Source organism: Macrosteles quadrilineatus, unplaced genomic scaffold, assembly GCF_028750875.1.
Source record: "Macrosteles quadrilineatus isolate MER2022 unplaced genomic scaffold, UCM_ALF_1.0 Scaffold_8__2_contigs__length_117827958, whole genome shotgun sequence".
In the NCBI taxonomy this organism is placed as follows: Eukaryota; Metazoa; Arthropoda; class Insecta; order Hemiptera; family Cicadellidae; genus Macrosteles; species Macrosteles quadrilineatus.
The window spans coordinates 30,076,741-30,101,763 of record NW_026542601.1 but is presented as its reverse complement, the minus strand read 5'-3'; the positions used below and the strand labels follow the sequence as shown (position 1 = coordinate 30,101,763).

Genomic DNA, 25,023 nt, shown 5'->3' with positions numbered 1-25,023 from the left:
TCTTTTCACTGTCCATCTATCGAATATCTCCTCTCTTTATTATATTACTTCTTAATCACACTGCTATTTCTTCCAATCATCTTGATCTGTGATTTATTCCTCAATTGTCTTATGACAAAATCATACAACAACTTTGATCATGCTTGGTAATATAAATTCAGAAGATCATGTTTTATAAATTTACTTGTACATGTATACATTTTAGTTTTTAAGGTAAACTTGCTTGAACTGAGCTTTTCTTTGCATTCTCTAATTTTTCGTTTTAAAAATAAAACCTGTAATACAATACAAACTGTGATACTTAAAATTAAAATTATTGTTACCTAATTTTATAGCTTATGCTTTATTTATTTATTATGTTTAGTTCTGATTTAACTTTTGTTTTTATGTCATTAAAATTAAATGCTCTTGTGAACTGCAAATTTGCTGTGATAAAAGTTATATAAAAATATGTAGAAATGAAATTAAATGTCAACCTTTTCTCATCATATTATTCTATGTTGTAATTAAGTTCAGATATTTAATAAAATAAAATAAATCCTACATTCCTACCTAGTTTAGTTTCCTAGTATATAATTAAATATTATCCATCCATCATAATACATACTTTGCATAAAACTATCACTATACATACAACTACAATTCTTCTCATCCCAAAAACTGTTCTACTAATGAGGAGCATAACAAGAGAGATTAGTTGTTGCAACACATATTGAACATACTGTGGAGAAATTACAATATTCATGTTTATCATATCATCAATATGATACAGGTATTGCCTCAGAGTGGAAGAAATTCTCCTAAAATTTGATTCTGTCAGAGGTTCAAGTTCCTTAAAATCAAAAGGCACATATCCCCTGAGGATTAAGGTGCCTTAAATTGGTAGAAAAAGATATCTCTCAAGGATTTGTGTGAATTAATCGGAAAAGGTACAGAATTTCTCAAGGATTCAAGTCCCTTAAATTAAAAAGGTATATCATATCTCTTGTCTGTAAGTTTAGGTCGTACAAGCTAATCTAGATTTCGAGCAACAAAATATCAAAGTATAATAGCTAAGTAATAATTAAGTTTATATTTTGAAGGTATGTTCATATGGTGCATTAAAATCTAACCACCAAGTTAATAATGAGATAGTCATCAAATTTTGAAAAATGTTTTCTTCAACACAAGTCTTCAATTTGTGCTAATTTGAATTTAATATATGAAAACAAAAGTACCGCTCATGTATAAACAGTATATATTCAACCTAAATGAAGAATGACAGCAGTACAACACAGCCTGGAGTACAAGATTTTAAACAAATTTTGCCCAACCTGTTAACAAGTTCAATCGGTCCCAACCAATTGAAATAAAATGAGGCTGTAGATACTAGTTCCTTTATTGAAGTAAGTACAACCTCAGGATCTTTGCTTGGCAAGATTGCACCAACTTAGTTTTATGTAAAGTTGTATAACATAACAGATGACTTCAAAGTTCCTGAATTAATCTTGCAACATTATGGCTTTAGAGAAAATTCCTATACATATAATTTGTATGCCATATTGGTCGAGCTAGCTTTATTTTAGTTTCCTGGAGTAATTATATCACTGTCATAGTTCTATGTTAATATAGACAACTAAGCTGACACAAGCATTATGCTTCAAAATTAGATATTCCTTTTAATCATCAGTTCATTAAAAGAACATTATACTAAGAACAAGGGGATGACAAAAAACAACAAATAATTCCAATAAATGTATTTGTCGTTGTCTATACAAATACATCAATATGTGCAGATATCGCTAAACAATGACAACAACAGTGAAATACTTGTTGTAAAAACACAATGATACATTGTCCACACAACACTAGATTGGAATCTAGAGATGGCTCTATGTAAGGAATGTAACAAAATAATATGGCACTTTGCTAAGAGACTGACAGAATGTACTACTTGCGTTAACTAAATCAAAATGTTCTACATGCATAAACATAGGCAGTGTAAAACCTCTACATTTAAATACTGCACTATAGTTATACTGTATACACTGAACATACTGTAAGCAGAATGGACTCGGCAACTCTGAAAAAAACTAAATCATTCGATTTCCTAATAGAAATTGGGATGTAATTGATCAAAATCATAAAATTACACAAGCTTATAGTGGGGATATTGTATAAATTTGATTGAAAGACAATAAAAAGGAAGTTTTAAAAGTAATTCTAACTTGTAAAACATTTAATTCCAACACATATATAAGATTCAGAATGTTTTAAGTGAATTTATAAAGATTATTATTTGTAAACATAAAAGTATGTCTCTAAATTTAACTTAACTTGATTGCTTTTTGGACTGTATTTTAAGTTGTTATCATAAACTAACGTATAATCAAATCAAATCAAATCAAATCAATCTTTATTCATAATGTGTACATGAGTCATACAACGGAATAGTGTCATTTCCTTATAGCTAACAGGGCTTATAATACATATTTACAACTGGTTATACTCCTCAATTGAATAAATAGGATTTGATGTAATAATGCAATTGGTGTAATGTTTTTAGTTGAGAGTTTTCTTTGTCTTGGGCACCTATACTCTTTTCCTATAGAAGTGGACTTACAGCTTAAGCTCTGCTTTATAAAAACCGGTTACTGCATTAGCACTAATCTTGAATCCATTAGAGTGTTCAATACCCCACACTCTAAGGTACATTGAAATCAATAAATCAACAAATCATTAAATTTAAATATACCAGGTTCTAACAGGTAACAACAGTAATTGCATTTGAAATGGATGTAAATAGAAACATCTTATGAAAGTTCCATTGAATAACTCCTCTGGCAATAAGTAGATTTTTTTATCATTTGTTTAGTTATTTAACAAATGAAATAACATAACTTCAATTTTAATTTATTGAGTCAAACTTTACGAAATTAAACTTTAAGACTACAAGCAGCGTGGTGAATATCTTAATACACTTCAACCAACGGATCTGACTTCACGTCGTGACTACATAGTTTATTCTCTGTGTCAACAATTTTTCATTTTGCGAGGCAACCAGTTGCTTTGGTAGATACCAGAAATGTTAACACAGAATGTGCTAATATACCGCAATTTTAAACAACCAGTTTATTGAATTTATACTTTCACTCAAGGGGTAATTGCAAACATACTTTTTAGCATACAATCATAATTTTAAACTAGTTTATTCTGTCTGAGATTGTTATACTTCTATTTATACTTTTAAGTCCATTCTGCTTTTTACTATTTGATTATTGGACACATTAAGTTCTAGACTACTTATTCATTAACAACAATATATACACATCGGTGGCTAAACAGTACTTGCTGAAATAGACATTCACATAAATTATGTCCTTGACATGATTCATTAAATGTTTTAGATAAAAGTTTATGGTAATCAAATCATACTCATTGGCTTTCCTTTAAGTGCATCTTTGGTAACTCTATTTGATTCTGCGGTAACCACCCTCTACTTGTTTTATGTACTAATTAGTTTTGAACGTGGCGTTGTTTGATTTTGATAAAATATTTTAACTTTTTAAGTAATCTAATAGGACTAAATCCAAATCAAATTTTGAATAATTCAATCTAACTCTTAGAAAATATTGAGAAAATAAAAAAAATCAATAATTATTTTTACTCTGTAAGGTGTGCGCCACATCCTTTTCCCACAATGGGTTGGTAAAATCAGTAACATCCTTAAACAAATATAAATGGACAAACATCTAAGTCCTTATAAAAGAAACTTAACTAGAAACTATAAAGAACATTATGCATAGGGTAACCTTTTAGAAACAGTAACATTTCAATATATTTCTAGTAGTAAAAAACTAACTTTGGTTATTAAAAACAAAATAATTAACATCCAATACTAATTATTTTCTAATTGATAATAACAAATGAAGACCACTTCTAAAATAATACCAATACAGTAACAAAAACTTAATATTTTGTTCAACAAAAATGCACCTTGTATAAGCATGCACCTTTCTAGTAATACTTCTTTGAATAAAAAACAATACAACTAAATTATATATGCGATAAAAACAAGAAATGTATTCTATACTAAAATGTTGTAGACACTGCAATTATTATGCTAGTGATTATACCTATAAACATACACAATACAAATATAACGTAGTAACAATAAACTTAAAGTACAAAACATTATTTGTTTCGAAAAAGTACCACCTTTACTAAACTAGATTATGTAACATCAGTCTCACTTAAGAAAAAACAAAAAAACTATGAATCAAATTCAGACATGGTTTACACTAGACTTAGTTCATTCTAACCTCAACAAAAATAAATTGCACAAATTCAAACTGTACAAAGCTTAAACCAGTGGAATGCTGTGTTAAATACTGTTTTGTTTGTGAATACATTTTCAAACATGTAAAATTCATGAAAGTATAAGCTGCACATTATAATACAATAAAAAGTTAAAAGGTTTGTGGGAGAATTCCAGTAGATTAAATCAAATTACAATAAACAGAAATAATATTGTAGCCTAATTGTTGGTTTAAAAATCTAAAACAGAGACCTAAAAAATTGTAAACAATTTCAACCAGGAACTTAAACGTATGTAATTTATTATTGTTCTTAAAATTGTTAAGGTTAAATGTTTTGTTACCTTTTAATATCCATATGTACATCTACCTAAACTGTATATTTCTTGGCAAATGCCACGTCTTCATTAATTGATCTTTATTGATTAATTAATTTTAAAAAATCTATAAACAGGACAGTGAATTATGACCACATTTTCATTAGTGTTTTCATCCCTAACTAAAAATCTTAAATTAAACTTCTTTCCTAAAATTTCATAAGGGTGGGTTAGCAGTGGTCTACTCATAATTACCTTTTTGTTTACAATTATTTTAAGTGTACATTCAAATTTATGGGTAAGTACCAACATTTCCAACAATACTTGTTCAATTACTCACTACTCACAATTCATAAACCAAGCATACTCTTGAAACTGGTAACTTAGAATATCTATGGCTTATTTATTAATTAAACCTTAAAAGGTGGAATAGACATTGTCCAATGCATGCCACCTCAGTAACATGCACACTAATAATGATTGTAATATTGTTGTACATAATGTTTACTGGTAGTGTCGGGTGGGTGGGAGAGTCAAGTCTATACACACGGTCTCGGGGGGAGGTCGTGGAGGGTAGCCCATGAGAGGGAAGGGCTTGGCAGCTGGGTTGAACATCATGCTCGGAATCGCCATCTGCTTACTGTGCATCATCTCGTGAAACATCAGTTCACACTTTTCTTTGAATTTGCATCCACAAAACTTGCAAGAAAACTCTTCTTGTTGCGGGATCAGGAAGTGGCTGCCGTTAAACATGTTCTCGATGATGTTGTTGAAGCTCCTCATCCTTGTGTTGTAATTGTAACTCTCGTCTCTTGAATGGATCTTCATGTGGTTCTTCAGGTTCCCTTTCTGACTGAATCGTTTCTGGCAGACTTTACACGCAAAGGGTTTTTCACCGGTGTGCAGTCTGAAATGGCTTTCAAGTCCACTTTTTTGGCTGAATGTCTTCCCGCAGATGCCGCACGGGAAGGGCTTGATACCGGTGTGAAGTCTCATGTGACTCTCTAGGCTGCTCTTCAGACGGAACTTCTTGTCGCACATGGTACAGTCGTAAGGTTTCTCACCAGAATGTATCAACATATGGGCATTTAGATTTCCCCTCAGATTGAATTTTTTGTCACATATATTGCATTCAAAAGGCATTTCCCCAGTGTGCATGCGGAAATGGGCGTCCAAACTACACTTGAGTCTGAAGCCTTTGTCACAAACCGTGCAGACAAACGGCTTTTCCCCAGTATGAATCAGAGCGTGGGTGTTTAAGCTGGATTTTAATGTGAATTTCTTGTTGCACACTTCACACTCGTACGGTTTCTCCCCGCTGTGCAGCATCATATGACTCGATAGATTTCCTTTCAAAGAAAAACTTTTATTGCATTGTGGACATGAAAACGGCTTCTCACCAGTGTGTATTCTAAAGTGAGCATCCAATGTGCTTTTGAGTCTAAAGCTTTTGGGACATTCGGAACATTGGAAAGGTTTTTCTCCTGTATGAATGCGAAAGTGGGAATCGAGCATGGACTTGAAGCAGAATGCTTTTCCACAGACTGTACAACTGAAAGGTTTTTCACCCGTATGGATTCTGAGATGGCTTTCCAGGCTGCTTTTGAGAACAAATCTCTTGTCACATTCTGTACACGCATGGGGTCTTTCTTCTGAATGAATCAACGAATGGATCTTCAAGTTTCCTTTAAGAGTAAATCTTTTATTGCAAACTTGGCATTCAAAGGGTTTTTCTCCAGTGTGAATTCTGGTGTGACTCTCTAAGCTTCCTTTCAGTAGGAAACGTTTCCCACAAACTTGGCACCCGAAAGGCTTCTCCCCTGTATGAGTCAATAAATGGTTGTTCAGGGTGGTTTTCAAAGTGAACTTTTTATCACAAATGTTGCAGTTGAACTGTCCCTCCTCACTGTGAGTAAGGAGATGAGTTTTCAAAGTACTGTTTTGAAGAAACTTCTTATCACAGAGATGGCATGAAAATGGTTTCTCGCCAGAATGAATAAGCTCATGAATTTTTAAATTACTTTTCTGTTTGAATTTTTTGTCACAAATTGAACATGCATATGGTTTATCGGCCGAGTGGACAAGTTGGTGAGTTTTGAGGTAACATCGCTGGGTAAAACCTTTTCCACACTCAAGACAAATAAAAGGTTTTTCCTCCGAGTGCGTCGATTCATGAGCCTTTAAGTAGCATTTCTGGGTGAAAGCTTTATCACAAATGTTGCATACAAATGGACGCTCTCCACTGTGGATTAACATGTGAGATTTAAGATATCCCTTCTGACTAAACCTCTTGTCACAAATTTCACATGCAAAACGTTTTTCATCTGTATGAATTAAGAGATGTGTTTTCAAGTAGCATTGCTGGGTGAAAGCCTTATCACATACATCACACACCCAAGGTTTTTCATCAGTGTGTGTCAACTGATGATTCTTTAAGTAACATTTTTGAGTGAAAGCTTTATCACATAGCTCGCAAGGATAAGGCCTGTCATCATTGTGAATCATTTCATGACTTTTTAAGTAACTTTTCTGTGTAAACGACTTATCACAGATCTTACATATCCATGGTTTTTCCTCTGAATGTGTAAGTTTGTGTGCTTTCAAATAACATTTTTGCGTAAAAGCTTTATCGCACAAGTCACACGAGTAAGGTTTCTCGCCACTATGACTCAGTTGGTGGGTCTTCAAATAAGCTTTCTGTGTAAAGGACTTGTCACATTGATCGCACTGATAAGGTTTTTCGCCAGAATGCAAAAGTTGATGACTTTTCAAGTTGGCTTTTTGAGTAAAAGCCTTGTCACAAACATCACAAATATAAGGTTTAAAGTTGGCATGGACCATTTGATGATTCCTCAAGTAAGATTTCAATGAAAACTTCTTGTCACACTTGTCACAGGCAAATGGTTTTTCTCCTGAGTGTTTCAGCTGATGTGTTTTCAAGTAGCACAAATGGGTAAACTTCTTTCCGCATTCTTCACATTCATGAGGTGTTGGGACATTGTGTCTTTTCTTATGGATTTGTAGCTTAGTCTTGTTGTTGAACGTCCTCCCACAAACATCACAAGTTGGAAACACTCGTTTCTTGTGGTTCTGGGCAATATGTGCATCCAGCTCTTCTTTAGTCAAGAATCTTTTTTTACAGTTTTTACACCTCTCCGACCCATGTGTTACTCTATGATCTTTCCAAACGTCTTTTGAACTGAATGTTTGGTGGCAAGTTTCACATTCATATGGTCTTATTCCACTGTGATCCACCATATGAACTCTCAAGTTTCCTTTAAAAGCAAATTTTCTCTCACATGCAGTACACTGGTAAGGGGTTTCCTCCTTATGAATTATAGTTACATGACTTTTTAAGACGTATTGGTTATAAAATTTACTATCACAATAATTGCAAACAAATGATTTTCCTCTTGAGTGACTCTCTAAATGCTTCTTCATGTTAGTTCTATGATTGTATCTTTCTCCACACAGCTTGCAGGCAAAGGGTTTGATCCCATTGTGCAGCATTTTGTGACTTTTCAAAGAGCTATTCTTATTGAATTTTTTGGGACACTCATCACAGCCATAAGGTTTTATACCATCGTGCACTAATTTGTGGTTTTTCAAAGTGACTCTACTAGTAAACCCTTGTTCACACTCATCACATTTGAAAGGTCTGGTAGCCATATGGGTAACTTGATGGTTCTTGAAATTCCATCTATGAGAGAAAGCCTTTCCACACTCTCTACAAATATGACGTTTGGGCCCGTAATGGACCAGTTGATGACTTTTCAAATAGCACTTTTCAGTAAATGTTCTGTTGCATTCACTGCAAGAGATGTTTTTCAATTTCGAGTGAACGAGCATATGACTTTTCAAGATTGTTTTTAAAGTAAAAGTTTTGCCGCATACATTACAGGGGTGAATTTTGTTTCCGGTATGTGTAAGTTGATGAACTGTCAAGTAACTCTGCTTTGTGAAGCCTTTATCACAAGTGCCACAAATAAAAGGTCGGTTTCCAGTATGTGTCAGTTCATGGCTCTTCAAGTAACACCTGTGCGTGAAAGCTTTTCCACAGAACTTGCAAGCGAACTGCTTCTGCCCTGTGTGACATGTCATGTGAGATCGCAGATCTTTCCTAGAAAAGAACCGTTTACAACATTTATTACATTTAAAAGGTTTTTCAGCTTTGTGCTGCAGGATGTGTTCATCAAGATTTTCTTGGCTTGTCACTTTCAAGTCACAGATGAAGCAATCAAACCAAAGAACTCCAGAATGAGTCAAAGAGTGAGATTTGTATTCTGATTTTGAGTTAGTCACGAAATCACAAAGCTGGCATGGAAATGTATCCCTGTTATTGTGCACCTGATAATGTCCCATGAGAGTTCCTTTCTGAGCAAACTTTTGGTCACATATTTCACAAGAAAGTAGCCGTTCACCATGCAGCAATGCATGAGTTTTCAAGTTACTTTTAGAAGAGAATGCCCTGTTGCATACTTCACATGTCCACGGTCTTTCACCAGAATGAGTATTAGCGTGACTATCCAAACTCGATTTATTAGTGAATTTTTTATCACAGATTTTACAGCTATAAATCTTCTCTTTGCTGTGTAGAAGAATGTGAGCATTTAAATTACCTTTCAAGCTAAACCTTTTTCCACAAGTGGAACATTCAAAAGGCTTTTCACCCGTGTGAAGCCGAAAGTGGTTCTCCAGACTTGTCTTTGATCGGAAGTGTTTACTACAAACGGTACATGAGAATGGTTTCTCTTCTGAGTGTGTCAACATGTGAGATGTCAGACTTCCCTTCAGGCAGAATCTCTTATCACACATCTCGCAAGCAAATGGTTTGTCTCCAGTGTGAATCCTACAATGGTTTTCCAAATTGACTTTTACTCTGAACCTCTTGTCGCACTGGGTACAAGCGTACGGTTTTTCTTCTGAGTGACAAGCCACATGGTTCTTGAGATTTGACCTTGTTATGAATTTCTTTTCGCAGATGGTACATTCGAACGGACGCTCACCTGTATGTGTCATCTTGTGAGCCTCCAGGTTGTTTCTCTTACTGTACGCTTTCCCACACACCTCGCATTTGAAAGGTTGGACGCCACTGTGTATTAACAGATGACACTTGAGCGTGCTTCTCAGTCTGAAACGTTTGCTGCAGATAGAACAAGGGTAAGGCTTTTCACCAGTATGAATAAGAATGTGACTAGCGAGTGCCTTCTTTGTTCCAAATGCCTTACTGCACGTGTCGCACGAATACGGCTTCTCGCCACTATGTTGGAGCATGTGATTGTTCAACGATGTCTTCAAGTTGTATTTCTTATCACAAAGGTTACATTCAAACATATTTTCACCCGTGTGCAACCTTTGGTGATTCTCCAGTCCTCGTCTGTTCCGGAACTTTCTGTCACATGTAGTGCAGGAGAATGCTTTGATCCCCATGTGAACATCTATGTGACAATTCAAGCTAGCTTCAGTTGGAAATTTTTTCTCACATATCCCACATGAAAAAGGCATTTTTCCTGTATGAAGAAATCGGTGTGCTTTCATATTTCCTTTGAAAGCAAAACATTTTCCACAGATATCACATTTGTATTTCTTTTCAGTGCTGTGAATTAACATGTGCTTCCTGAGAGCGCTGGGGTAAGGAAACACTTTGCTGCAAGTATCACATTTGTGTTCATTAGGTTGATTAATATGAAAAGTGAATATATGACTCCTCAAATTACCTTTTTGAACAAAAATCTTTTTACAATAATCACATTGAAACGTCTCCCCCTTCTTACGAGATGGTTTGGTAGTCCAGCTATAATCCTTTTCAGTCACTTTTGGCTTTGTTTTCTTGGCGTATAGTAAACTCTTCATTAAGTTCTTTTCTGCGGGTTTTTTCCAAGCCTTGAAAAATAAACACAATTTGTTAATACCACCCTAGGGATAATGCATTTTATTTTACACCAATAAACAAATATAAATAAAATTATAAAAGATAAATTTAAATTAAGTTAAAAAGGCAAAAAATAAACTGGATTCATTCAAATTTATAAAGAGATTCACTTTGGTTTTATTAACATAATTTAAATATCATACCTTTTTAAATACTCTTGCAAGTGTGTTGGATTTGTTTATAAATGACAAACGACAACAAAACGGCACACGGAAGATTTCTCAGGTGCCGTTTGACGTCACTAACTGCTGACGTCACTTTGAGGGAACACCATTACTGCAACAATACGGTTTTGAGCCATCGGCCTCGGTGGTGTAATGGATAGCGTGTCGGGCTGATAATCCAAATGTACCGGGTTCCAATCCCGCTGGTAACATTAACTTTTTGTCAACAATTTTTTCATATCAGCACGTTTGGCTGGTTTGGTTAGGTTATGACAGTTTAATTTAATAATAGAAAACTTATAAAATTGTCTGTTTCTTCAGACGCAGCAGTTAGTGACGTCAAACGGCACCTGAGAAATCTTCTGTGTGCCCCACCGCAAATGACTATTCTTTATTGCACATAACATCTGTTACAGTTATTACAAACGTAATACACAGACAGGTACATTGTTAAGGTTTCTTATAAATAAGGAATTCTAAATATATAAAAACCCTAAGATTTAGCTAGTACCCCCTACAAAAGCTACAGCATGGTGGAACTGTTTATGTTAGGAGAAGTTGATGAGAAAATGGGTGTCTGTTACCAGGAGTCATTGAAATATTCCTCAAGAGTGTAATATGCTTTTTCTATTAAAACTGTATTGATTTTGTCTGCAAATTTTGCTAAGTTTAATTGCTTTAAGGAGTTTGGAATTTTATTGTAAATTTTTAAACCCATATAGAGAGGACTTGTTTCATATTTTTTTAAATTATGAGTGGGGTATTGAAAAATGTCTTGTCTTCGGGTATTATATGAGTGATTACTAAGATAATTTTGAAACATACCAGGATTTCCATGAACCGTTTTTTTAAATATCAAAAACTTATATTGAAGTTAGAGTTTACAATTTTAAAATTTCAAAACAATTGTCTACATGATGTTTTTTTTGGGGCAATTTGCAAGAGTTCTGATAATTGACTTTTGTTTTTTACTGTGGCTGTCCCCCATAATGTAATACCATAGCTTAAAATAGAGTACACATAAGCATAATAAACATTTTTACATACTTCCAAGGAGGTAACCTGAATTAAAACACTTAAAGCATATCTTGTTGGACTAAGTTTTTTGTTTAGAAAATTAATATGCTCTGTTCATTGTAGTTTACTATCCAAATATATTCCTAAAAACTTTACTACATTTGTGGGCGAGGCAGTAGTTTCTGTTCCAGTGGTTGAATTTCTCAATTTGAAAATTAAAACACTAGTTTTATCTTCATTCAAAAGTAAGCCATTTTTTAAAAACCAATTTGCTATTTCTCCAATTGTTTCTTTGACATCATCATGTAACATTTTAACAGTACTTCGTCTGATGAGAGCTGTTGTATCATCTGCATAAAGGGTAAAGTTGCAGATTTGACTTGAAAAATGAAAAGGTAAATCATTAATATAAATAAGGAATAAGAGAGGACCTAGGATTGAACCTTGCGGAACTCCATAGTTATTATTTGCCCAAGAAGAGTATTTGTTCCCAGAGGCGGTTTTAATTACTGTTCTTTGTTTTCTATCGCTTAAGTAAGATTTCAAAAGTTCTAGGCTATTATTTGTCCATGAAAACCAATTGCTGTAAGTTTTTTAATAAGAATTTTGTGATTAACACAATCAAAAGCCTTGGATAAGTCGCAGAACACACCAGCTGTGCACTGCAACTCATCCAAGGCCTTCAAAGCCCAATTTACAAAGTATAATTCACTCAAAACAATTATAACTCATAACTTGTTTTAGTAGTATTGCAATCTTTCCTGAATAGTATTTTCAGAAGAGCTATGTTTATGAACTGCCCTGATTAACACATAGTAGGGATCCTATATTTCAAACAAAATCTTTAAAGATGACAAAACAATATCCTCTCTTTACTGTAAATGAGGTAATTTATCAGAAGATAGTAAATATCGTGTTACATTCAGCAACATATAGGTATTGTATTTTCTAAATTGACATTTCTCATCAAAATCTAGTCTCTGAACAAGTCTTAAATTATTATAATGAAGTATTAGTGTGGTTTTGTGACATGTTCTTGTGTAACTATTAGCTACTACAGTGTAGATGAATATTCTTCAGTAACCTAGCTAAATCATTTTCAAAATAAGTCTTAATCAGCCACCTGGCCTTTCTTTGAAATTTATGCAAACTATAAAGGTTACCGTTGGCTATAAGGTCTGATCATATTTAGGTTATTTCTACTCACCTCCATTAAAGACTTTTCTGAGATTATAGAATTTTCCTCATTTAACTTTTCTTTGCTCATTTTGATCTGTTCTTCAGGAGTGCTTTGGAAAGAATCACATTCTTCGTCACTAAAATCATCTTCTAAATGAGGCTGAAAATACATTTAACATTAGATCCCAATAACTTTGAGAACCACACTTCATGTGTGCAACAGTGACAAATTGCAATAATACTCTAAACAAGAAAGAAACTCAGTAATAACATCTGAACAGCGCAGTTTTAAAATACCCCCGCCGCAGCAAACCTGCAGACTAAGCGAATTTCCATTAACCTGATTGGATTTACACTAAAATGCCTCCATAAAAATAGCGCATTTATTTCCTATTTAAATAGAATAAGTTTAACGAGTACTTAGGTTTGCTGCAACAGGGAGGATAAAAAAGATTTTTTTTTATAAATTGATAATAGTTTAGTAAGAAATAAAAGTATTTTCCAAAATCGATCAAAATATGTTCATAAACAAGCAAACTACCACGGTTGACTTATTCTCCATAAGAATAACATGGGAATTTCAAAATTACAATTTTTTTGAATTTTCTCCGTAACAAATAGGCGCATAACAACGCTTCAATATACTAAATTATTTGTTTTTTTAAGCTCTACAAAATGGTTTAAAAAGAAATTGTGAAATTTCGTGTTTTTAGGGTCAAAAATGGGAAAAACCTATTTTTACCCCATAAAACCCCCCATAAACCCCCGTTCCCATGGTCCGATCATGCTGGTTCGCGAACTCATTCAAGTTTATCCCGCCTTACACCTTCAAACCAAATTTTATCAAAATCGGACAAAAACTACTCAAGTTATCGTGCGGATGGACACATATATATATATATATATATATATATATATATATATATATATATATATCTATATATAGATATATAAAAATTTGAACGAATGGTGTTTTTGGCCTCTGGGGACATCAAAATGAAAAAGTAAATCGGTCCCGGGCTTAGGTCTTACCATGAGACCTACGGTAATAGCTACTTCCCTATAGGGAAATTCGCTAAAACTGGTGCGAAAAAGCAATCATGTGAGCAAGTGAGTTTCATACACAGGTCTGAACCAAGCAAATCAGATTGTGAGTTGGTCTACTTCAGATACAGCAAGAACAGATTAGATTGAGAGAAAACCAACAAACTATGAATATTTCAAAACAAACATTTAACAGCATCATCACCAACATGAATTTTAATCACAAAAATATTGTCAACAAGACCTTTAATGATGGCAACATAATCTCTTTTTACTTGAAGCATATTTATCTAAGACAAAATTAGCTATTAAACATACCTCCATTTCCTGCAATTAAACTACTCAGTAGCTTACAAATTTTGTTAAAAGACAGCAATTTCAAAGCTTGCAACTTGACAAAAACACAATTAAAACAAACAACAACAAACCCAGTGCCCAATACAAACATAAAAACTGTACGATTACACAATCATTTAGATAGCACTATAATAATAATGAATTAGTCTGATGCAGCGCGAGGTTGGTACCAGAGCCTGCCAGATTTTAGATGTAGGTATGAATTTTTATGTAAATAGCGCTATCTAAATGTTTGTGTTGTACACAGTTTTTATATTTGTGTTACTTAGTCTTAAAGATAATAACGACAATCGTCAAATAGGATAAAGATAACAATGGATGAAGTAAAACACCGCTTATTCTTTCTTCTTTGTTCTTCTATTCTTTCTTTAGTTTCTCTTCATCCACACATTCAACAAGTTGCCATGATTACTAATCACCCAATCACAAACTGTTGTGAGTTAGCAAGCCCACAGCAGACAGTTGTGTAAAGAGCAGATGATTGTCAGTGCAAGCAGGTAGCTTGACCTTGAAGCTAACAATGGCTATTTATTTTTTTTGCTTTAATTTTTTTTTGTCAAATAAACCGTCTCAAAAACAATAACGAGGGAACCTACTGTATAAAAAAATTGTCCGAAATATTTAGTCATACACTGAATTTCAACATATTAGACTGAAGAAAAACTATTTATAAAATGTTCTTGGTATTTTTGAGGTTGTGACCTAGTGAGATAACCGATCCAACCGAAGCCGAACTAGAGGGAGTCTACTGTAATAGTATATTTAATCAATAGGGTGTAAAGTGACTATTTTCGACCCGAGCTCAAGTTTCATGACCGAGTTGATACAGAGGTAGGTAAGTGATTCAATTTTATCGTCTATTACGATTGTGTTAGTATACATTATGCTAAGTCAAAAGCTATGTCGAGCTAATGAAAGAAGGCAACAATTAGCTGCAATCGATTAAAACGATCAATACATTCTTTCTATAAATGTGATTGTGTAAACAAAATAATCTTGGGGTCAAAAACATGAATTTTGATTCATATTTATTTCTTGTAATGACAGTGACATTGCCAACAATAATTTATAAATAAAAATACTTTTTAAAAATAACACGTTTTTAAACGCACTAAAAAGTATAAAATAATTTATAAAATGTTGAGAGAATAAATACTTGTAAGATTTAAAACGAAAAATGTGGGGCGCATGCTGATTTACAATTAACTTCACCTATTGAACTATTAAGATCTATTGCATGCGCCCCACGTTTTTCGTTTTAAATCTTACAAGTATTTATTCTCTCAACATTTTATATATTATTTTATACTTTTTAGTGCGTTTAAAAACGTGTTATTTTTAAAAAGTATTTTTATTTATAAATTATTATTTCGTTTTTAGTCTTTAATGTGTAAATATGTTAAATCTATTTTATATGGCCTCTTAATACATAACCAAAACCCAAAACCTTATTATCTGTAATCAGATGTTTTATCTTTACTTTGAAATTATTGTTTTATATTTATAGAATATCTCGGGAGCAGAACCTGTACCTCTTAACCTCTGCTCTTCTAACTGTCAAATTTAAGTATTTACAGCTGACTTAAATTAATTTATATGTTTACATTCTTTTAAAATGTAAACATGGAAAATTTGGAAGCCAAAGGGGCGTAGCCCAAGGGAAATATGAAAATTAATATTGCATTGTCATCCATTTGTGAGCGATGCTTCAAATTTCAAGTCTCTAGCTCATCGGAAACTTTGTTTAAAATTTATATCAAAATTTGTAGGAAAGGGAGCTAATGAAAACAAGCCCATGGGGCGTAGTCCAAGGGAAATATGAAAATTACATTATATAATATTGCATTGTCATCCATTTATAAGCTATGTTTCAAATTTCAAGTCTCTAGCTCATCGGGAAGTATCAAAATTTGCAAGAAAGCGATTTAATAAAAACAAGCCCATGGGGCGTAGCCCAAGGGATATATGAAAATTAAATGATATAATATTGCATTGTCTTATATTTGTGAGCTATGTTTCAAGTTTCAAGTCTCTAGCTCGTCGGGAAGTTAGTATAAAATTGATTTCAAAATTTGTACCGGACAAGAAAGCGAGCTAATAAAAACGTTTTAAAAACTACAACCAGCTGGCTGTATATAATAGTTGATTAAAAATTCTATTCAACTACTAAGTTATGTTTCAACACTATAAAATCACTAATACTGAATGGTTTTTGTTTTTACCTCTGGTTCCAGCTTAATTTCATATTCATCAATCATCTCTTCTTTCACTTCATGATTTCCAAACAGACTGAGTTTATAATCTTCACTGATCTCAAAGGCTGTTGCAGGTGGTGGTTCCTAAATCAGAAGTTTATATTATTATAGAAACCAAACTATAATAGTTGTAACTATAAACTATAAGTTGCAAAAACCCATGAGCAATGTTTTGTAGGCTAAAGATAAGCAATAAATTGTAACAGGTTAATGTTAAATGAACTTTTTCCACTGACCTTTTTGACATTCAGTTCCTTCTCCACCTCCACGGGACAGCCGATGTCCTCAATGTCACACCAACCAAACACTCTCTCTGTGGGCTTGATATCTTCCTCAGTCTTTAACATAACCTGCGGCTCTAACTTGGTAGTCATCTCCGTTTTCACCACACTGCCACTCCAAGACTCTCCGTTCTCTACATTTATCTCTCTCTTTACATAAGTCTCTCCAATCTCAGTCTTCACGTCCACTCTTTCCCGGTTCTCGAAATTACTTGTTCTAGCTAATGGGTTCTCATCAACAGACACCTTTTCATTTGCTACTTTAAAAAGATTGTCGATGAAATGTTCGAGTTTCTTTTTCTTCATGGTGTAATTCGTCGGTTTATGGTTGGACTTTCTCGGGCTTTTGTCTGTGTCGCTGTTGTTAGGATCTGGCAGGGAGAAAGCCTCGACAATTGTCGGGTGCAGATGGTTTGTGTCGGTCATTGCTCTGTTGTCTAGCGATGACTCTGTCTTCAAACCTTTCAATACGTCGACTCCCTGGGGAAATAATAATAAGTAGTAATTGATGATTTGTACATAAATCTCTCACATCGCTTCTATGATTACATTGCTATAATCTAGAAAGTGCCTGAGAATAGCACTGAAACGGCTGTAACGCAAGTTCTATTGGTTGAGCTGTTGGCAAAGAAAAAACCTATATTTAGTTAATAGCTTAGCTCAGGGGCTAAACATGGATTTTAATTTATGTTTCACATTTGTTTAGCAATATGCAAATATGGAAGTATGTTACTTTGAAATGTATCAGTATCATGAATACTTTTTGAAATTTATATGACAGAATTATATCAGAATTTCTTCACTGGCATTAATGACAGTTTAGGAACTATTTTAATTAGGTACATAAGTATCTTAAACTAAGACTAAAATCGTTTGGACACAAAATATGAATGCAAGAAAAGAAAACCTGCAAGGGAGAGGGAATCAATGGTGTTAGAGAGAACCGATTTGACAAGATATAGGAGCAGAAAGGAGAAATACATAGTTGATTGTATAGAGAAAAAGCAGAATATGGAAAGATCTAGGCAAAGCCCAAACCCAGAAATAAACTGAATATAAGGAAATATGTATGTGTGGACATTAACTAGACAAAACTAACAAATACTATTATAAAAGAGGGCATATTATACATGGCAAGACATCTGACTAGGAGCTGCTCATGACTATATTCATAATTTAGTAAATTATTGAAAACAAAAATTTGAAGCATTTGTTAAAACTGCACAAGATTTTGTTTAATTTACTGGTTTGAAATTAATCAGTGTTAGGCTATGTATTCAAAATGTAATCAATCTACAAAGAATGGTTTTTTTGTCAGATGATTGGAAATTAACATGTACAATTTACTATTGTATTGAAACTATTGTCATTCTTAATGAATGCACAATAAAGAATATTGTAAAATGAATTAACAAAGTAGCCTACATATGTAAATTCCTAAGGAATAAGATATGGACACCAACGGTGGAGTCAGCAATGGTGTAGGATTCTCAACCAGTCCAGCAAGAGTGCAACCTCTACATCTTCCGAACTTAGTTTTCAACTTAAAGCTCCATTCATACATTACTTACTTATAAAAACAAAGCATGAGAGTAAATTTAAGAGGTCCAAAATCATCTCTTTGTGATATTTGTTGATTGAAATTTAGGATATTTTGTGTTGTATCCCTAATTTATTGTTTCAATTATCACCATCCCATGTTTAATATTATTATGTTTCTGTTTACTTTTCACTCTTGTTGTAACAAATGTTGCACAAGCTATTAAACCAGTGTATTCCAAAAAAGGATTTACAGTATTAATTATTAGAGGACAAATAATAAAATATTTCAAAGATGTTTGGTATTAATTTAATCATTTTTATTGTAATTCTTCACGTTATCACTTTTATTGAATTTTAATAATAATTAAATTCCTGATTTGTGATTGTAAGGAGTCAACAAAGATTATAATTTCAGAGCGTGGTTATTGAATTTGATTTGCTTACTTGTGAAAGGTGCATGTACTCATTCTATTTAGAATAATTATTAATGTGATTAGTATATGATATATTGGAAATAAAGTGTTCCTCTCACAGCAGTTATTTCATTTGAATACGACCACGGTTACACCCTCGGTCACCAAAGACCAAACGTGATAATATCTTTGATGTTGAAAATATAAATATTAATTGGTGGTAAGACAATTTTTTAAGCACTTCCAAATAAAATACATCTTGAATTATTGGAAAAAGAAAGGTTGGGCATATAGCCACATGTGTTTTTTTAAGTATCTGCATACCATAAAATTAAAATGTAACAATCAATGGTAATATTGTGTGTATTAGAAGGCTACTCAATGTTAGTTACATTTTATGAAAGATTATAATTACAGTAGACTCCCTCTAATCCGGACACCTTTCAACCAGACATCGGTTTAACCGGACTACACATGGCAAAAATTACAACTCTTTAACCGGACAATTTTTATCAGCACATTGGTTTAACCGGTCTAGATCGGCAGGAAGTGGGCAATACTGAAACGACTGTTCTTGTGGGAAAGATTTGAGACCAGTGATCACAAGTCTAAATACAATGCTCTCCTAAATTTAAGTTCAATATAATGCTAAAAAGGGTAGTTTTGTGGTGTATGGTAAACGGTCTGTTTTAATGAGTTTTTGGGGGCTTTGGTTGAACCGGAAGAACCGTTATTCAGACTGGCTTCGGTCCCGAGGAGTCCGTATAAGGAGGAGTCTACTGTATAAACTTGTAGTAAGATGGCAATATTGTTCGTACACAGCTAGAACAAAAACCTATTGTTCACAGCCATCCACTAAAACCACAATAAAGATAGCATTCCCAGCACTCTGCAAGCTTACAAGCTTAAAACCAATAACAAGTGATTTTGCAAATATTATATACGGTATGGATAAACAAGCAAAGATTTTGTATCAACTGATTAAGACGTTAGCTTAGATGTTAGCTTAACTTATTAAAATGCATATGATCATACTATAAATTACTTACATTTGACCCAGTTGGTGAAAAGACACCTTCATCTTCTTCAGGGTGACTGAAAAATACAATGTTTGGTATTTACACTACTATTATAGTTATTGGTAAAATGTATATTCATCTAAAACCTATTAATTAAAACCAAAAATAACTGGGATGTGTAACAGCTAAACAGTTGGTATAGATTTTCTGTGACTTTTTGCAAAAATATATTTGGAAAAATGTATAAAATAATAATATTATGTAAGGCCAAGGCCACACTAAAAAAACAGGCCGTAATGCTCGTCAAGCATGACGTCGCGATAGAAGACGGCAATGACATAGGTATTTATTTATTTTCCAAGGAAAAATAAAAACAAGCAGCTGATCCCAAACGGCAAATATTATGTCATTGCCGTCTTCTACCGTGGCCTGTTTTTTAAGTGTGGCCTTGGTAAGGCCTAAAATTGTCTAACAACCTTAAAAATAAATCAGCTGAGCTGCACCAAAGAGGAAAAGATAAAAATATCAGCCTATCTCGCCATTTGACAAATATATGTCCCTACAGCACAAATTGTTATTGTAAAGAATTTGCTAGACTACTATTAGTAGGTACTGTCTTTGACGACTGAGATGTACATTGTATTTGTACTTACTCATGAATAAACTATGTCTATGTCTAAAATGTAATAGAGTAGAAGATCTTTAATCCGAACTAATTGGGACAGGGGGTAGTTCGGACTATTGAATAGTTCGGATTAAAGAACACAGTTGTTTTTACGTAACAATAGCTAGGGAAAAGTGAAAAATTCTTCATAAAGTAAAATACAGTGTTCATTTAATACAGTAGTAAAAATAGGGAATAGGAATAAACTGTACTGTACATTACAATTGAAATAATTATGGCGTGTATATCAATAAATACAGTATACAATAAAGAACTACTCTACTGTGTACAGCAATGAGGCGTTCGGATTAGTGGTCGTTCGGATTACAGGGGTTCGGATTAAAGAGGTTCTACTGTATTTGGAACATGACAATATTTTTAACTGTTTGGGAAAATTTATCAAGGAAACAGAAAGTACTTGCCTTTCATTTGTTACTACAGTTGAAAAAATCATCAAGACTGATGCAACTTCCGACACAAACTGAGGCAAGTTTTAACAGGTAGGCCAACTGATAAGTAACTCAAAGGTAGGCTTTGGTAGTTTTAGGAAGCATTTTAAAAACAGTTTATTTCTACACTGATTTAACTGTAATATTTTACCTAGAAATAATTTGTTCTACTGTAGGAGAACTAAAATAAACATAATATGTGGATTCCATGAAAAATTATGGTTAAAACTATAGTACTTTAACAATAAAAAAACACAGTTTTTGTTTTAAAAGTTAAAACTATAAAACTTTTACTTAAAGAAGTTTACTATCTTTCCTCCTTCATAAAAAATCCCTTCCTATATCCTATGTTTGGGAAAAAATTGTTTAGTTATTTGTCTAACTTTTATTGGGGGAGTTTTTTTTGCTATTTTCAAAAGACAATGTTTCACCAAAAGGCTGTAAATTGCGCTTTGCACCCAAGGAGTAATAGTAGGATAGTAGTGCAAGCTCTTTAATAATTGAAGATTTCTTCAACACATTGTTAAGATAGCAAATCCTTATTTTTGCCTTTTTTTGTCAAACAACATGTTTTTTTAAATATATAGCAATACATAATTACCTGAAGATGGGATGTATGGGTTTCCCATTGGTCTTCCAATAAGACCCTTCAAATGAAGGGCCAGCTTCCATGATTCCTGTAAAACAACATTCTATTTATAAATCCCTACAATTTTAGCTCATGAAAATAAAAGTTAGTCAACAGGGCTTTAGCCATTTTCAGTAAAGATGGCTTAAAACAGGATAAATCACACCTCGTCAAGAATTTACAGCCAAATGGTTACAAAAAGCAAACAACAAACTTGAGAGAAAATAAATAAAAAAACTTCTGACGAAAACTAAAAACAAACTTTTCTACCGTATGTCAAGGGAACCTCTGACAATATTAAATACCCCTGCCCCAAACAATTTTTTGTAATAAGTTTTACTCTCACAGGTTTTCCAACAATTATGTTGTTTCAAAATATCGTTGTATGATTTTCAACGACCTATTAATTAATTGATTCCACAGCTAAAACTATTAGCATTGATGTATAGTACGGTAATATATACCTATACAAAAAATCGCGCCCACCTTTAAGCACATGAGACAATGTGAGATTGCATTTCCATATTACCATTGCTCGGTAACTTACATTTATTTAATAATCCCAAATAATAGATAATAAAATCATCAATAAAAAAATCGCTCATTGGAATTCTACAGTTTGTCTCGGTTTTCTTAATTTCACCATTAATCATTTTCAACACCTCTTCAAACTGATTGGGCGTTAACCCTAGCGCTGGCAAACGCCGGATATACGGCGCAAATGCAGGTGTTACGGTAGGCCTATATATAATTTTTTTTTTTTTTTTTTTTTTTTAGTTTTGTTCCCTCTTTAGGGCTACTGTTGTAATAAATAAGTTAAATAATACAAACCAGAGTACCCTGGAATTATATATTATACTAGCTGGCCCGACAGACGTCGTCCTGTCCTATTGTGGTTTTATGTCACATGCTCGTTCATTTTCAAGATGAGCTTGTTCGCATGGCTCAATGACGTACTGGTTGAAGTTCGTTCGCTACGCTCACTCACCTTAAGGTTGGAGCTCGTTCGCTGCGCTCACTTGCCTTCAGGTTAGCTCGTTCGCTACGCTAACTCGCCTCCAGGTTGAAGTTTGTTCGCTGCGCTCACTCACCTTTTGGTTGCAAATTAACTGTTCTCATAAATTAAAAATAAATATAGTACTGCACCCTGTTGGTAAACCTATTAACTTTTTAATGCTATTGAACATCACAGAATCAAATTGTTTAGTTGCACCAGCTGTTAAGATTCTTTAATTCCATTTAAATATGAGTACTCATAAGGTTAACATGGGAAACTCCAGAGCCACTGGGGCGGAGCCCTATTGACGGATCTGCACCAAACTTCACACAAACCATCCTTGAATAATGCTTAATAATGCCTGAAAGTTTCATTACAATCTGTCGAGCGGTTTTGGAGTCCATAAAGGACAAACATACAAATATACAAACATACAAACATACATTGGATTTTATATATATAGATAAGGTGTACGGTTTTGAACATGACCTGGGTTGGATGATTATTAGGTAGGTACTAGCGCGGGGGTACGATCGACATAGTAATAAGGCTATCAAACAAAATACACAAAATAAGCTATATAAACTATATATTTTTGGAATCAGCACAAAATTTACCACAACTTTACAATTTACCTTATGATGATAAGTCTTACATGCACTTAGCTATACTACGGAATATAAAAACATAAAAAAAAATTAATAATGCCAAAAGTACAACCTTGTCATCACTATCATCACTACTGTACCCTACTTGAATCAAGCCATGGAACAGAAAATCCGGACTGATAACATGTGGCAATACGCACAGACATTGTGTACACCTCCACCGTGTTGTAGGAGGAATGACCAACTTCCCTACAGTATTTGCATTTGCGAATGAGTGGACGTTTAAAACGTAGCTTGCAATGTGAAGGGGGGTAGCATCCATCCGAATCATTCCATCCGTCCGCGGACGAAATTATTGTCCGCGGACGCCAGTGTGAAACCGCCTAAAGCCACCGACTCACCTAAGCTTACTACACTTTATAGGTACCGGTAATATGAAGCAAAGTGTATGCACTGTTCATGGGATGATTGGGATTTTCTAAACCTTGCGCTCAAAAAACCAATAAACTTAGGCATAAATGTAGGTTTAAGTTAACTTATAAGTTACTTCAAAAAATTAGGTATCATACATTAATGGCAAATTAACTTAGGTAAGGTACTGTAAGTTATACATTTTTTATTAAGTTATAAAAAGTATCCTTTGAACTTTTAAGTTTTAATGGTCAAATTTAGGCCTAATACTAAGTTAAAATTAACTTAGTGTTAGTTTAACTTACAGGACAAACTTAACTAATAAGACCCTAACAACTGTAAGTAAGTTAAGAAAAATATTTGATTGTTTTATATCTGTTTCTAAAGAGAGGTTTCCGAATCCCAAAACATAACTCAGTTAGCCTACATTCTTTTAAATGTAGGTTACGTTACACAAGTCCTTATTAATAAGTGTCCATATTAGTCTATGGCATACCAAAAAGCTATTGGTTATTTATTTATTTAACTTACCGGTATTTATTTTTATTTTACATAAGTTACCATCGGACAACTCCATTTTTACATTCATAACTTACAACAAAACAAGATGGAAACAATAATTCATAACAATAATGTAGCATTCGCGCTGGACTTAATAAAAATACATGCATTTGATAATAAAGAATTCTGCCTAAGTTAATGATTAAAAAATAATGAATAACATTTACAATAAATGGTTATGGTAGGCCTAAGTTAGGGCCTAACATATTTTATTCAATAAAGGGTTCAGCCTTGGCAATTTAAATTGTAAGCATAGGTAACAAGGAAAGGCCAAAACCTAACCTCAAAGTCCTTTCTTACAGTTATTACTGCATTCTCAACTAACAATAATATAAATAATATCCATGGGCTCAAATAAACTAATAAGTCAAGCTCTAGCTTAGTAATGACCAGAATTAAGTTTGGCTGCAGGGGACGTCATTATCATAAACATATTAAAATTATTAAGTTATGATAATATTCATTGTTTAAACAAAGTTGATTTAGCAGCATAATTTATTTTAGAATGAGTTATCTTAAATTGAAGAGATATTAAAAGTTAAATTAAAATGGAAGTCGAAAATGGTGCTCATTGTAATGAACAAGCAATCGGATTCTTTTCTGATTGACACAGACGCCTTGGGAAATGCTAAGAATTTATGCAAGACCGGTGAAGTAAAGGAATTGTATTTAATATAATTATTAAAACGTATTCAAAACACTAACCTTACATCAAATGCATAATTCCAGAATAGTTTACTCTACATCTTAAAAATTGTTAAAAATACTAATCAATAACTGAATTGTAAAATATGATGACCACCATTACATTTCTTATTTCATAAATCAACAATAAAAATAAATGGAAAATTCTGTAAGCAGCTGCTGCGTTTTTACATCTCTGCAGCTGA

General features: G+C 33.3%; 1 protein-coding gene across 1 annotated transcript; it reads right to left on the bottom strand.

Annotated features, from left to right (window-relative positions):
- Window positions 1–1,727: 1,727 nt before the first annotated feature.
- Window positions 1,728–24,973, bottom strand: LOC128999369 (zinc finger protein 208-like). The gene is made up of 7 exons (XM_054425839.1): window positions 24,839–24,973; window positions 21,530–21,605; window positions 19,846–19,891; window positions 16,797–17,321; window positions 16,528–16,644; window positions 12,933–13,064; window positions 1,728–10,495 (listed from the first exon to the last, which is right to left on the bottom strand). The coding sequence occupies exons 2-7, from the start codon at window positions 21,598–21,600 to the stop codon at window positions 5,117–5,119; spliced, it is 6,270 nt and encodes a 2,089-aa protein (XP_054281814.1). The 5' UTR covers window positions 21,601–21,605; window positions 24,839–24,973; the 3' UTR covers window positions 1,728–5,116.
- Window positions 24,974–25,023: the final 50 nt, after the last annotated feature.